This window comes from Oenanthe melanoleuca, chromosome 1, assembly GCF_029582105.1.
Source record: "Oenanthe melanoleuca isolate GR-GAL-2019-014 chromosome 1, OMel1.0, whole genome shotgun sequence".
Lineage (NCBI taxonomy): Eukaryota > Metazoa > Chordata > Aves > Passeriformes > Muscicapidae > Oenanthe > Oenanthe melanoleuca.
Window position 1 is genome coordinate 16,001,445 of NC_079333.1, and position 12,907 is coordinate 16,014,351.

Here is a 12,907-nt window from a genome sequence, read left to right on the forward strand (position 1 = left end):
AAAAAATGCAATAATAACAGGGTCTTTCTGTTTGTTTCATGTTTTAAATAAAAGCATAAACCTTGTGTTAGATGCACTTACTCTTGTAAAAAATTTTTCTGACATGCTTGATTTGTATCATTATACAATGCAAATTTTTTATAAAGAACTAATTTCTCAAATTCCCCCCTCCCCCTTCTAATGTAATATTACTTACTGTGAAATCTTAAAGCTGGAATTAAATAAAAAAATAGAACCAATGTACTGCATGCAAAACAAATATTATGCCCATGAGAAAACAGTCAATACTGATGGTGCCCAGATGGTAAATACCTCTCAGAAGCAGAAGTCCAGGTGCTGCTTCCATGACACAAAGCTTCCACAGCTGACTCCTCCTGGAGTCTCCAGTTTGGCTTTCTGCAATGCTAGAATATCACCTCCTCACAGCCCAGCACCTCTCTGCAAGGAGAATTTCTGGACATGTGCAAAGGACTGAAACCAGGTATTCAACTGTTTACCAGGATCATAAAGTGATTATGTGCCTGTGTTCTTTTTTCAGCATGTCTTTTCTCTCCTTCCATTTTTGTAACAAAACAGCATGGAAGAAAATGTTGAACAGTTTTTCTGATATTAAGCCTTCTTAGTATGTGATTGCTGGCTGCAGCCCTGGCTTTGTGGGGCAGTGCCTCTGTGACTCCCACCTGCCATTTCCATGCTGGGGGCAGTCCCCTGGGTCCCACAGAGTGTGGATGGACACACTGCCAGCATGTGCAGGTATCACTGCTGTGCCAGGCAGCTGAGTCTGCCCAAAATTCATACTGGCTGCTGTGGCTGCACAGATGAATATTTTTAAAGGGTTGATTGTACACTCCACAAGCTGCTTTTTAACAATGTCTCAGTTGTCTCAGTCATTAAAGTATTAGCCTAATTCCTTCTATTAAAATTCATACTGATCATTCACACAAAATATCTAACTTGATGTAATAATGTCTTCTCACACTGCTGTGTCCCTAATGGATTGAGTCATAATAAATTCACTTTTTATTTTTCTTTTACATGATCAATTTACCTCCCAGATATATAACCAGAAACCACTTTTTTTTTGACACTTCCTTCAATGAGAGTTCAAACCCTGACTGGATGTAGTCTGTAAAGGAAGACAAGTTCTGCTGAATATCACTTCTTACTACAGCTGCACCTCCTCCTTTCCTGTGAGGTTCTGGGGCAGAGGTATGGATGTAGAGGAGGATGGCTGGGAAAAAAATTAATGCTTGACTCCTTTCTCAACTCTTAATGCCCATATGGGTATCACCATAAGGAAGTCTAATAATTACATTATTTTTCAGTTCCTAGAATCAAGATAATGAAGTGTTCAAGGAAAGGATCAGATGTCTTGGTGAGCATCTCAACAGCAGTTTATTTCTTTGCTGCTGATAAGTTTACAGCCTGCTGCTTTTGGGACAGGCCATGCAAGCCATGAAGTTTATCCTTCCCCAGCATAAGAATCAAAAGGAATCTTTCTTTTAGCTGTATGCTGCATAGACTATTTCAGCAAGAGAAATTATAGTTCGTACAGTCAATGTTGTATGGTACAAACCAAGAGGGAATCAATATAAGCCACAAATATGAGAGTAATTCAAACTACTAATTTGGTCCTGAATGTTCCCCAAGCTCAGTTTAAACACATGCAACAACAGCAGCTATGGGTTTGAGTGTACAGCTCTGACAGACATGCTTCATACAGCTCAGCATTTAAAATTCCAATGGCTATTTTCCAACTCACACAGCTGAAAGACTAGACCTGCTAAAGAATGAAAACAGTCACTTCAAGAATAAAAATAAATAATTTAATGCACAATAACATTGTCAGCTTACTCCTTAAAAAAAACAAGTAATATTAGAAAGAGAAAAACAATTTTCCATTACATATTTCTTACAATACAAAATGCTTTTAAAAATAAAAGTATCCATCCAACAGCAGTAATAAGGCTATAAATAAATGACAAAATATACTTCACTCACATGGTAGTGAAAATGTTCCATTCTGCAGAAAGTTAATGCTTAATTTTTATGTTGTAGCCAGTCATTGTCTGTAACTTCCATGCCTTGGTGGCCTATGTTGTTTGCTTCAGCACCTTCCTCTTGGCACTGGTTCATCTCATATGGTCTCTCATCAACAAGAACAACTATTTACTGCCTTATTAAGGCAAATACTTTTCATCTGTCCATTTTAATCCCCTGTGCTGGGAAGGAACTATATATAATTAAGGGTATAGACCAGTCTTCAGATTTACAAAAACAGGTCAAGTATCTGTCTATTCACTTGTAGCAAAAGCACTAATTTGATCCTTTCAAGATTCCTGTGACATTCAGGTGCTTTAGTGAACAAGACATGTCTCTTCATGCTGTTGCCTTCTTCTTTTGTATTCCACTTTGAAGAAGAGAAAAATAGAGAAAAGAGCACCTTATCCAAGGAGACTGTAGGAAGAATAAGGAAATCATGAGAGTTAAAGCATTCTTAAGAAGCTAGTGCAAAGACCTTGCATGCAATTAAAGAGTACAAATACATGTATATATATATATATATACACACACACATATATATATATTTAGGTATTCATGCTGTTGTACAAGAAAGAGCAACCAGGAAATGTGGCACATGTAGTTTGGAAGGAAAAAATAAAAAAATTGAGTGGAAGCATCGAGGATGAAGCTGTGCAGGTAATTTTACATAAGAGAAAAAGAAAGGAGCCAGGTGCAAGACTGCTTTTAAAGTTCATGCAGAGGATTCAGATTTAACCAAAAGGCAAGACAAAGCAGAACTTTCAAACTCAACAGAGCATGCATCAAATACATGATTTTCTCAAGGGTGAACTGATTATTGAAATATAAAAGAAAGAGGCAGTGGTGCTGTAGCAATACAACACTGTCATACCACATTTTCCATTTACAATATTGCATTACAGGCAGTATTTATAGGACAACAATTTTAGAAGTATTTCTACCTAATGAATAGTTCCCTGCCCTGGGATTACTTATAAATAGGGAATCCCATCTCTTCTAGGTGGTGATGAAGATGAGGAATCTTTCAATAATTTCTCTGAAAATTAAAACAGTACAATATTAATATTAAAATGAAACTTTAGATATTTATTTCAATGTATTCTTTCCTGTCTCTTTTCACACTACTTTTCTAAGAATCCTGTCAATATATAAGGAATAAAATGCTTCTAAAAATTGAAACTCATGGCTTTTTGATCTCTTGTCCCTTGGTAAGAGTCCGAAGAAAAACCAATACGATTCAATTGCAAACCTTACTTACCTACACTGCAATGCTGAATTGTTAGATTAGGATTATTCTAAAAGCACATAGGTGTGATTTAGTAAATTGGGACTGGGGGAGGCAGCTCCATGCATTGTTTTCAGTGTAACTTCAAAGCTCAAGGGACTTTTATACAGGCATTTCTATCAGAACAAATATAAATGCACTGGAATCACTATCTAGTCACTGGTAGTCATTGGAGTCACTGCCTAGAAACCACCTGGAAGAATGAACGTTTAAAAGTATTTCTGTGCATAATAAATTTTAAAAAAACTACAGAAAGACAAAAATCAGGGCTCTTTTTTATCCCTTGTATTAAAATTTGTTTTGTTAGTATTCAAAACCAAATGTAAAATAAGGAGAAATATTTTTAATTATTTGTCTCTCCATTATGGTACACACACATATGAGGAGAATTTTTTTTGTATAGACAAAATGCAATATTAGATCAGAAAAATTTGGTTGGAGTCCACAGCTAATTGATCGGATCACTCTTCCCTTTCTCATCAGAGGACCACACAGGGAGTCCCAGGTTTTAAGTTAAACACAACAAGACTTTCTGAAAGCTATTTTAAAATGTTCTTAATATTGTTATGCAAATCATATATACTAATGAATCTCAATGTGTCTCTAGAAATATTTCCCTCCTTTCCCATAAATACTTCTGCTCTTTGTAAAGAAACAGTTTCTCTAATGTGCAGCACTTACATGTGAGAGAAGCTGGGTCGAGTTTTAATCTGACACATGCAGATGTCCCAGGATTGAGAGTATCTTCATCATAAATATTTTGACGTAAAATGTTCCTTATAAAATCCGGGTTCATAGTGTTTTCCATAAATCCCTCTGTTGATGGTGGTACAGAAAACACTAGCTGATAATTTACAGTGGAGCTTTCATTACTGAAAAACAAAGCAAAGGATTAATGTCTTCAAGTTTCAACAGGATCCTTTTTGTTTTTCTTTTTTGAGAAGGCTAACTTTCCATATCAATGTTGGATATGGAATGGATTAACAATGCCACCACATTTTTCCAAGAGAAATGTTATGAAAGAAAACTGCCAAAGATGCCAGATTCTGCCTCCCCCTCCCTTCTCAGAACAGCTCTTGAAACTGGGGACCTGCTTGAAGCCAGCCAGAGACATTTTCAAATGCATTGAACTTGTGTTCTGATGGGATGTAGTTTTCTGCACTGGTGCTTGACAAGAAGCTACTGATAAGAGGTGTTGCAATATCCTGTGCATATTTTAGCTAGGAACCTGCAGGAAGGTTTTTTTTCCTGCTAGCAGTACCTGGGACCACCCATCTGGGCTCCTGACTCAGCTTTGGAGGGGATTACACAAACCAGGGAACTGGAGACCATCTCTGGAGACTTCATTTTTTGTGGTCTACCAGAACTGACTACATCCAACCTTTTGTACTCACAGAATTCAAAACATTTTCAAAAAATACTTGAATGGGGGAAGATAAAAGGAAAGAAGGAGAGGGAGACAGCAAGAGAGGCATCAAAGAGGCAGAGAGAGTTGTTAGCTAATCAATATATGTGCATGTCCTAGGTTACAATGTGAAGATGTGCCCTAAAGCACGTCTTCTATCACCATCTGCTGGAACCAGGTGGGGCAGTGATTCTTATCTCTGTGTGAGATATTCTCTGCTAATGGGTTAAAAACCAGGTGGGACAATGTTCTCTATCTTTTCCAGGACCCACCCTTCCTCCATGAAGATATCTTCTGTTAATGGGCCATTAAGTCCCACTGCATGACTGATAAAATTACATCATCTTATTGTGGAATCCTCCACCCCAGGGGAGGAGCCAAACATTTCCTACCTAGATAAAAACTGAGATTCTAGAACATCAACAAAAGCAACCCTTACCCACTGGTTTCCAGAGGACAAGAGCTACCAGACCTTTCTACAGGATCACTACTTCAAGAAAACCACTTCATCCAGACTGCTATCACCACCCTAATTAGCAGGATGCTCAGGTTGTATTCTGACTCTGTCAGCAGTTTTTCTTTTGTACTATTGCATGTATTTTACTTTCCTCTTTTTTCCTATTAAATTGTATTTCTGACTTAGATCTCTCACTGGTTTTGCTGTCAAAACCATTACAGTGCAGAACTACAGCTTTGTACTCGATGCTCTAAATCATCAGAGCACCCACCAGGCTCAGGAGCTGCAGTTCACTGTTGAGCAAAACTGGCAGGGCAAGGGAGCAATTCCTCCAGGGAGCAAAGTGCCCTCATGACTGCCCCTTGCCACATTCCAACGTGGCTATTCCTCTGTCCTCGCTATCTCAGAGGACCTGGGACTTTGCAAAACTGCTTCCCTTGATTTTCTGCTGGCTTTCTGATTTCTTTTGTGAGAGTTCTTTTTCAGAAGTCCTTGGGGAAGCTCTCTGTCTTCCTTTGCTTCTCTTCTATTTCTCTATGACAGGAGACATGTATTTTCCTCTTGCCTTTATCTCTTTTGGGAACAAAATGATTCTCTCCTCCCCATGAACCCTGCTTTATTTATTTAAGATTATTTAAAATACGTCGATTTTAAGTGTCTCCAGCAATCAATTTTCATTTTAATAAATATCCTTGAATATGTTTATTAAGGGCTGCAACTGGAACCAAAATTAACAGAGATGATTCCTCACAGCAACAATATGTTGCTGTCATTATATAATTTTGGCAGCATTTAACATTTACATCAGAGGATCATTTGACCAGATTTCACTGCCTATACACATAATTTTCCCCAAGTAACTTATTTTTCAGAGATTTAAATATTGTACATATTTACATAAGCACATGGATGTCTCATCAAAACCCTGTAATTTTCAGATAACTTTGGTGACAGAAATTGCTTACCTGAAAGAAATCACCTGAGCTGACCTAAAGTAACGTCCTAAAGCTGGAGATGAACTGTAGACCTCTGCTAGCTGAGAGAGAGAGAGGGAAAAATTATGTATCTTCTATTCAATTTCTTTTTTCCCTCTTCACAAAAAAAAACCAAACAAACAAAACCAAAACAAAACAAAAAAAAAAAAAAAAAAACCAAAAACAACCCCAAAAAAAAACCCCACACAAAACCAAACCAAACCAAAAAAAGCACAGCAAATCATTCCTACTAAGTGCCTTAAGGAGCATAAAATTAGGTGCTGAAGGTCAAATAACAGCAAATATCTGCTCTGGAGAAGGTAGAGAGTAATTTAAATTTGACAGACAAGTTAATTGTGCATTTGAGTGATTGCTGTGTAACCTTAACACAATGGAGGCAGTCAGGGTGAACTAAAAGTCAGTGCTCATGTTGCTGTGTGCAACTGATGTTAGGTTTGGGATTTAATTAGCACCAAAAGGCTCTTCTAACTTTATTTCATGGAGGGCAGGGTCTCTCTCCTGAGATTGCCTTCCCACCATGTCCAAATGATCACTGCCAGGTAAGATGAGCTTATTTCAGCAGTAAATCAGAGTTGTGCTGGCTCAACAGAAATCACAGCTATAAACCCAGGCTGTAAAAAATCATGTACTCATAAGAGCATGCACCAGGATGTTCAGCACAGACTGTGCTTACTTGACTTTCACAGGCCTCTCCTAAATTATTCAATGACTGTGAAAAAGGTGAAGACTGTGTCTCAACAATTGGTCAAATTAAAAGGAAAAAAATCTTTTTGTGCTTAAAAGCAGACAATTCTTTTTTCCCTAGATCACAACTTTAAAAGTACAAATTTTATTTGCGGACTTGCAAATGTCTGAGTTGCTACTCAGAGAAAGAGAAATTTCTTAAAAGGCAAAACACTGAAGCTGTGTTGTAAGCAGAATCAACTTTGCCAAGGATCACATAAACACTTACCCTCTTTGTAATGTTCTCTGAGGAGAAGTGTGGGAGACCACATATTAACTCCAATGTTCCTGAAAAATTGTGAAAGTTTCCAGTGCTTAGTATTTCATCAGGATCCCAGTAGTCATCTTCATCTGTGTAAATATCTAACAATCAAAAGGAGGTAGAAAGGGGAGAAAAAAGTTTCAGTTAGCTGAAGTATTGAAAAAAACCCCTCTTGGCTTCCTCTAGTGTGGCTTTCTCACAAATTTCCTAGGGAAAGACAGAAAGAAAGTGCAAGTGATCTGAAAAAAGTGACAGCACTTGGAGGTCAATCATCCAGCTCTGTTAGCAAAAGTCATCTGCTCTGGGAGCCCGACAGGCAGTGACACCAAGGGACCTAAGTCACCCATGGCTCTTGTTCCAGCATTACAAACATAATTTCCATCCTCATATCCAAAACTCTTCTTGTGGTATTTTCTCACTTAGCTACAAACTTGAATTGCCACCTGATCAGGATGCAAGTTACTGTCAAGATAAAAGCATTCACAGCAACTACTGAACTACACCACCACCCTCTGCTGTCAGTATCCCAGCTCCTTCAGCAGTTACTGAAGGAGATTAGAGGATGTTTTTATTGTATTTGTGTTGTTTGTATTAGTGTAACCAAGAGTGAGACACTTACTAGAATAAAGAATTAGGCTGATGAGAATGACCAGGAAGATCACAAGAAATATGGTAGTTATGACCATCCATAATTTACACTTCCAGAAAACTACATTCCTGCATGATTTCCAGGGACCTCTCTCCTCCTATAAAAGAGAAGGGCATATTGAATAATCAAATAAGGCAGGAAAAAAATATTTAAGCATTTCTCTACTGTCTCATTTAGAAACAAAACCCCCACATAGATGGGAGAGCCTCATTGGTAAGCAATGCCCTGCATCAGTGGTTCCCAGCCTGGACTACTGCTGCAGGAGAAAATGCAGACCTAGAGAAGGCAAAGGACATTCACTTGAGAGAGATCATTCCCTTTTGTGCAGAATTTCCAACTCCTGAACGGCCCATAAAGCTAAAGTATTGAAAAGGTGATTTCTTGGGTCCATGGTTTTTTTTAAATATGTGAATTAAATATGCATATTCCACAAGCTCTCCTTTTAATGTTTGTCATCTCTCCCAACTAAAAGGTGTCTCTGGAAGTTTTTCCAAAATCATTCACCTCTGCAGCATTGATGATGTCACCCAAAGCAAAGGCAATCCTATTCAAGAGATACTATTGCATTAAATCCTCCATAAAATAACTGAGACTTTTATAGCTGACTTACTTTTTTCTTTAGAAGACTGGAAATTTGAAGGCTATTGAGTATATATAATAGAGAGTTTAATGCAAATCTCAGCTGTTCTATGAGGTCAAAAGAAAACTTCATTCAAAGAAACTGTGCATGTGTATACATTCACGTGGGAGAGAAAAGACAATACTTTGCCTGTTATTTAATTTTTAAAAAGATTGAAAACCATGACAGAAATTAGTCTTTTAATGAGTTAATCCAGAAGGATGAATTTAAAAAAAAAAAAAAAAAAAGAAAAAAAAGAAAAAAAAAAAGGTGACAGCTAAACAGAAAAGTTAATCTGTTTTGTTGCACAGCCAGAAGAATCAGAAGACTAAAGCAAGGGCTTGAATCCATAAACAGATCATGCTTTCTTTTTAATTACTCCTCTCCCTCCCTCTCCATCCACCATAAAGGCAGTAGAAAACTCTGTGTTCTTTTTGACATCAGTACCAGACAAGGAAAAGCACATGCTGCAGGTTGTCTGGACCACACACGTGCAGATTGGCAGGAACCAGCCTCTGCTGGAGGCACTGATCCAGGTTTCCTTCCTTTTTGAACTTTCTAAGAACACAGACTAACAGAGAAGCTTTCACTGAATTTAACTGAAGCAAGCAGCTGGCAAAAAGCTTTTGTGTGGGTGGTAGGGGAACAGAGAGAGAAAACAGACACACAGAGAAAGATCTTGCAAGAGAGATTCCTCCAGCAGAGGCAGAAAAAGGGAAACACTCTGTGTAGACACCTCTGCACATAGAACTTTGGTCTGCTGGAGAATGAAAGGCAAACACTGAGAATGGTTTTGTTTACATCATGCTTTCAGCTGTGATCATATTTGCTTTTTTAAAATTTGATTTAAAAATATTTTAGAAGTATGATTTTCAGTTTAATACTTAACACTAGCATATGGTTCTGTATTTTGAAAATATTTAGAAGACAGTAACTACTGCCTAGATTGCAACTGTGAAATCATGCATAGCCTCATCAGTTGAGACAGGCAGCTGTCAAGCCCAAGTTTTGATTGAGCCACCACGTGTTTAGACTATCAGAAAAAGCAATTCTTAATCACACATAGCAAGGTGGCTTGGTCCCAAGAAAACATTCAGCTCCACAACTCGTCCCACACCTTCTGAACTTTGCCCAGAGGCTGGGGGGGAGCAACAGCTCCCCTTTCACAGGGAAAGTCTCCCTGGTGGGCAGGGCAGCTGTGATTAGATTAAGCTGTCACTGAGCAGAAAGCAGAGCATGGCACCTTCCCAGCAGTGTGTATAGGATGAGCAGCCAGGTGTTATACTCAGCATAAGGAGACCTCAAATGAAAACAGCTCTGGAAAGGGGAAGGATAAACCCAAGGGTGAAGTTTCTCAAGAGTCAAGCAGATCTAGCTGACCCCTGCCTCTCCTGTTCCTCTTTTTACCTCCTGGAACGTGTCTGACCCTGCAGTGGGCTGTTTCCAAACCACAGGAGAATAGCTGATCCCTGATACCACAGAACAAAGGGGGTTTTGCCTCTCCAGCAGAATTAATCCTCCTGCAGTAAGATGTGTAATTCACTGTACAGCAGTCACAGTGAACGTGTTATTGCTGTGAATTAGTCTGTTCCATAGGTTTAAACTAAGGGATTAGGAGCTACCTCCCTTAAGGTTCCCGTGCTGATCTTAACTGAGCTTCTGGAGCGTTCTATTAATACAAATTCATAATGGTTAGCATTAATTAATCGGAGAGAAAGGGAATCCAACATGCTCTGTTCAAGGACATCTTAATTTTTTTGGCAGCACTGTTTCCTGGTTAACTACTACTGAAGGAAAGCCTGGTTTTAAAACTTATTTCAACTTTTCTCCTTTTTTTTTGGTTTTGAGCCAAATCCCACTGATAGCACATGAAAAGAGAAAGCAAAACTCAGAAAACCAATTAAAAAAATTAAAGAAAATTTAAAAATTAAAAAATTAAAGAAAAAAATACATTTAATGGGTTTTTAGCCTCTTTCCCTCAAAAGCAAATTAAATCACCCTACAAAATGTTCCTTCAAGTGCCATTTCTCTGGCTGAGGAGTATTTCCCCCACCAGAAGGATCAAATGAACGAATGAAATTCCTACCTTTCTCGTTTGGCCATTTAGAGCCTTGTGGTGATCAGCCTTGCTTTCCTCCACATTATGCTCCTGGAATTCAATAACCTCATTCTCCTGAGCAGAGTTCATTGCTTCTCTCTCTGAAGAAGGTTCTCTGCGAGGATCTCTGTCTCTGAAGCGAGGACAGAGCCAACTCATTTCCTTCTTCTTTCAGCCGCAGCTATGGTCGGTAATAGCTCTGACACCAGGCTGGACACAGGGAGAGCACGGATGGTTTTCACAGGAGAGGTCTCAAAATACTGTTAAATGAAGGGAATTCCTTGGAAGAAGAGATAAAGTGTCCTGCCCTGGCTGCAGAGAAAGGGAAGGCGGAGGCAGTATCGATTTGTGTAGCCGTGAGAACTCTGACTCTCAGCTGTGCAATACTCGGTTTTCCAGTTTGCCTACCTTCCTGAACCAGCCCTCAGCAAGCAAGTGACTAAAGCTTCAGCAATGCTGTCATTTGCTGGGATGATTTTCAAAGGAACCAGAGTGCTTTCAGCCAAAACAATAAAATGTTATTACTGTTATCCATGCAGCTCAGCAGATGTGCTGAACAGCACAAACTGAGTAAGAGTTCATAGAGCATGTTATTTGCTTAGGCTGGCACTCTGTCAACACTTGTAATTCTAGTCTCCCTCTATAATTGAACACTAATGACCTTTGTGCTGTAAATTGCTCTCCCTCAAGCTATTATGCTGCCTAAAATCATATCTGGTGTTAAAGAACCATTTATATCCTTTAACATACAACCCAAAATAAACCTGAGGAGCTGCTTTCAGGTAAAAGAACCCAAAGACATAGCTAAAAAGAAGAGAAGGATGGCCTTGAATTTCAACCTGTGCTCTACAGGATATGCTTTTATGAAACAAATGTGATTTTGTCTGCACTAGCTTCCCACACGAGCTCTCATGTGCCCTTGGAGTCACTCACAACAGCTCACTCCCTTTCCTGCCAACACCTCAGGTGCTCTCCCCTCACCCACCACTTCAATTTTCTCTTTGTGCAACTCACCTTGGTTCTTGCCACCAAGATGTCACATCACACCCATCCAGGCAAAGGCACTCCATGAAAGTGAGCACATCTTAGGTTAATCCCACAAATAAAAATAAATTCAAATTACAATACCCCACACCTTTTGGTTCTGGAGGACTGAAGGTGAAGCTGAGCAGTCATCAAGATCAGAACATGCATCTGGATCCACAGAATCTTACTTGGGACATCTTACACTACAAAAGCTTTTATCTGGTCCTCACTACTCCTGCTGGATATCAGGTTCATTTGTTTAATTTCCACTCACAGTAGACCTTCCTACTGGATTGTCTGTAACCAAAACTGTTCCTCTAAGACAAAGAATTAATGATTATACAGATCTCACCATGCAAAGGCCAAAATCCTTTTTTTATTTTATATATTTGTGAAGAAGCTCCTTAACTTCTTTCACAAAAGAAAGTCTTTCATCTGGAGGATCTAACTTCCACACTTGATACATTTCTTCCATGTGAAATACTGACCCTTCTGACATGTTGCTGAGAAAATGGGAAGTCAAGAAATGAGCTGAACTTTCTAAGCTAGGCTTTTATCTAAAACAGAACAGCAGGAAAGCTATTTTCTTCCCTAGGCAGGATATTTCTGGTTTCAGCAAAAGGAAAAGAAACTTGTGCCCTTAAATGTACACTTTAGTAACAGGGGCACATTAGGCTTAGTTTAACAAAACCAGGAAAGTCCAAGGCACCAATGCAGTTCTGATTGCACCAGGGGCTTAGTGTTTCAGAGGCACATCCAAACAAATAAAACATAGCCCCTTGTAGTTTTAGCATGTTTATTAAAAAGGAAGATGTGAGTAATTGAATAGGCACTAAAGAAACAGACCTCCTGACACACAGGCTTTGAATATAACCTGTGAGTTTGACATGAGCCAGGGCAAGATGCCCAACAGGAGAAAGGAAGGAAAAGCAGCAGCAGAGTTGGAATCTCACTGCATGCAGATTACAGTGCTGGCTCTTTTCAACATTTCCCCCATCCCTGCCAAGGTGGGTCTAACACTAAGCAAAGATCACATACATACTGCAGAGTAAATGTGCTGTGTGGACAGCAATAAAAGGTGTCAAACTGCCAGCTTCATGTTTTAAATATGTATTAAAAGTGAAAGCTTAACACTTCCAAATACTGAGCACAACTTAAAGACCATCTAAATGGTCTTAGGGCCATCTAGACAATTCTTTTATTAAGCTAAGTACTGGTATTCTGAAATCCCATAAACAGCTTTGGAAACCTTAAATTGGCTAGATTTGGAGTGATAAGCTCATCAAGAGATGAAAATGATAAAACCTATATTTACTACCAGGCTTAAAGGAATGTTTCTGTCATT

At 38.8% G+C, this 12,907-nt stretch overlaps 1 protein-coding gene across 3 annotated transcripts in view; it reads right to left on the minus strand.

Annotated features, from left to right (window-relative positions):
- C1H3orf52 (chromosome 1 C3orf52 homolog) overlaps positions 1-10,996 on the minus strand; it is a 92,863-nt gene extending 81,867 nt beyond the window's left edge. Inside the window, exons 1-7 of one of the 3 annotated variants that reach the window (XR_008841312.1) lie at positions 10,525-10,996; positions 7,790-7,916; positions 7,138-7,271; positions 6,156-6,226; positions 4,010-4,200; positions 2,985-3,079; positions 1,805-2,905 (exon numbers count right to left, since the gene is read on the minus strand). Coding sequence is in view for 1 of the 3 variants with exons in the window: in XM_056499715.1 (XP_056355690.1) it covers positions 3,078-3,079; positions 4,010-4,200; positions 6,156-6,226; positions 7,138-7,271; positions 7,790-7,916; positions 10,525-10,695 (696 nt within the window). In the remaining 2 variants the exon portion in view is untranslated. Of the gene's footprint in view, positions 1-1,804; positions 3,080-4,009; positions 4,201-6,155; positions 6,227-7,137; positions 7,272-7,789; positions 7,917-10,524 lie in introns of those variants that run through there. The other 2 variants (XR_008841311.1, XM_056499715.1) reach the window with 2 other exon arrangements.
- Positions 10,997-12,907: the final 1,911 nt, after the last annotated feature.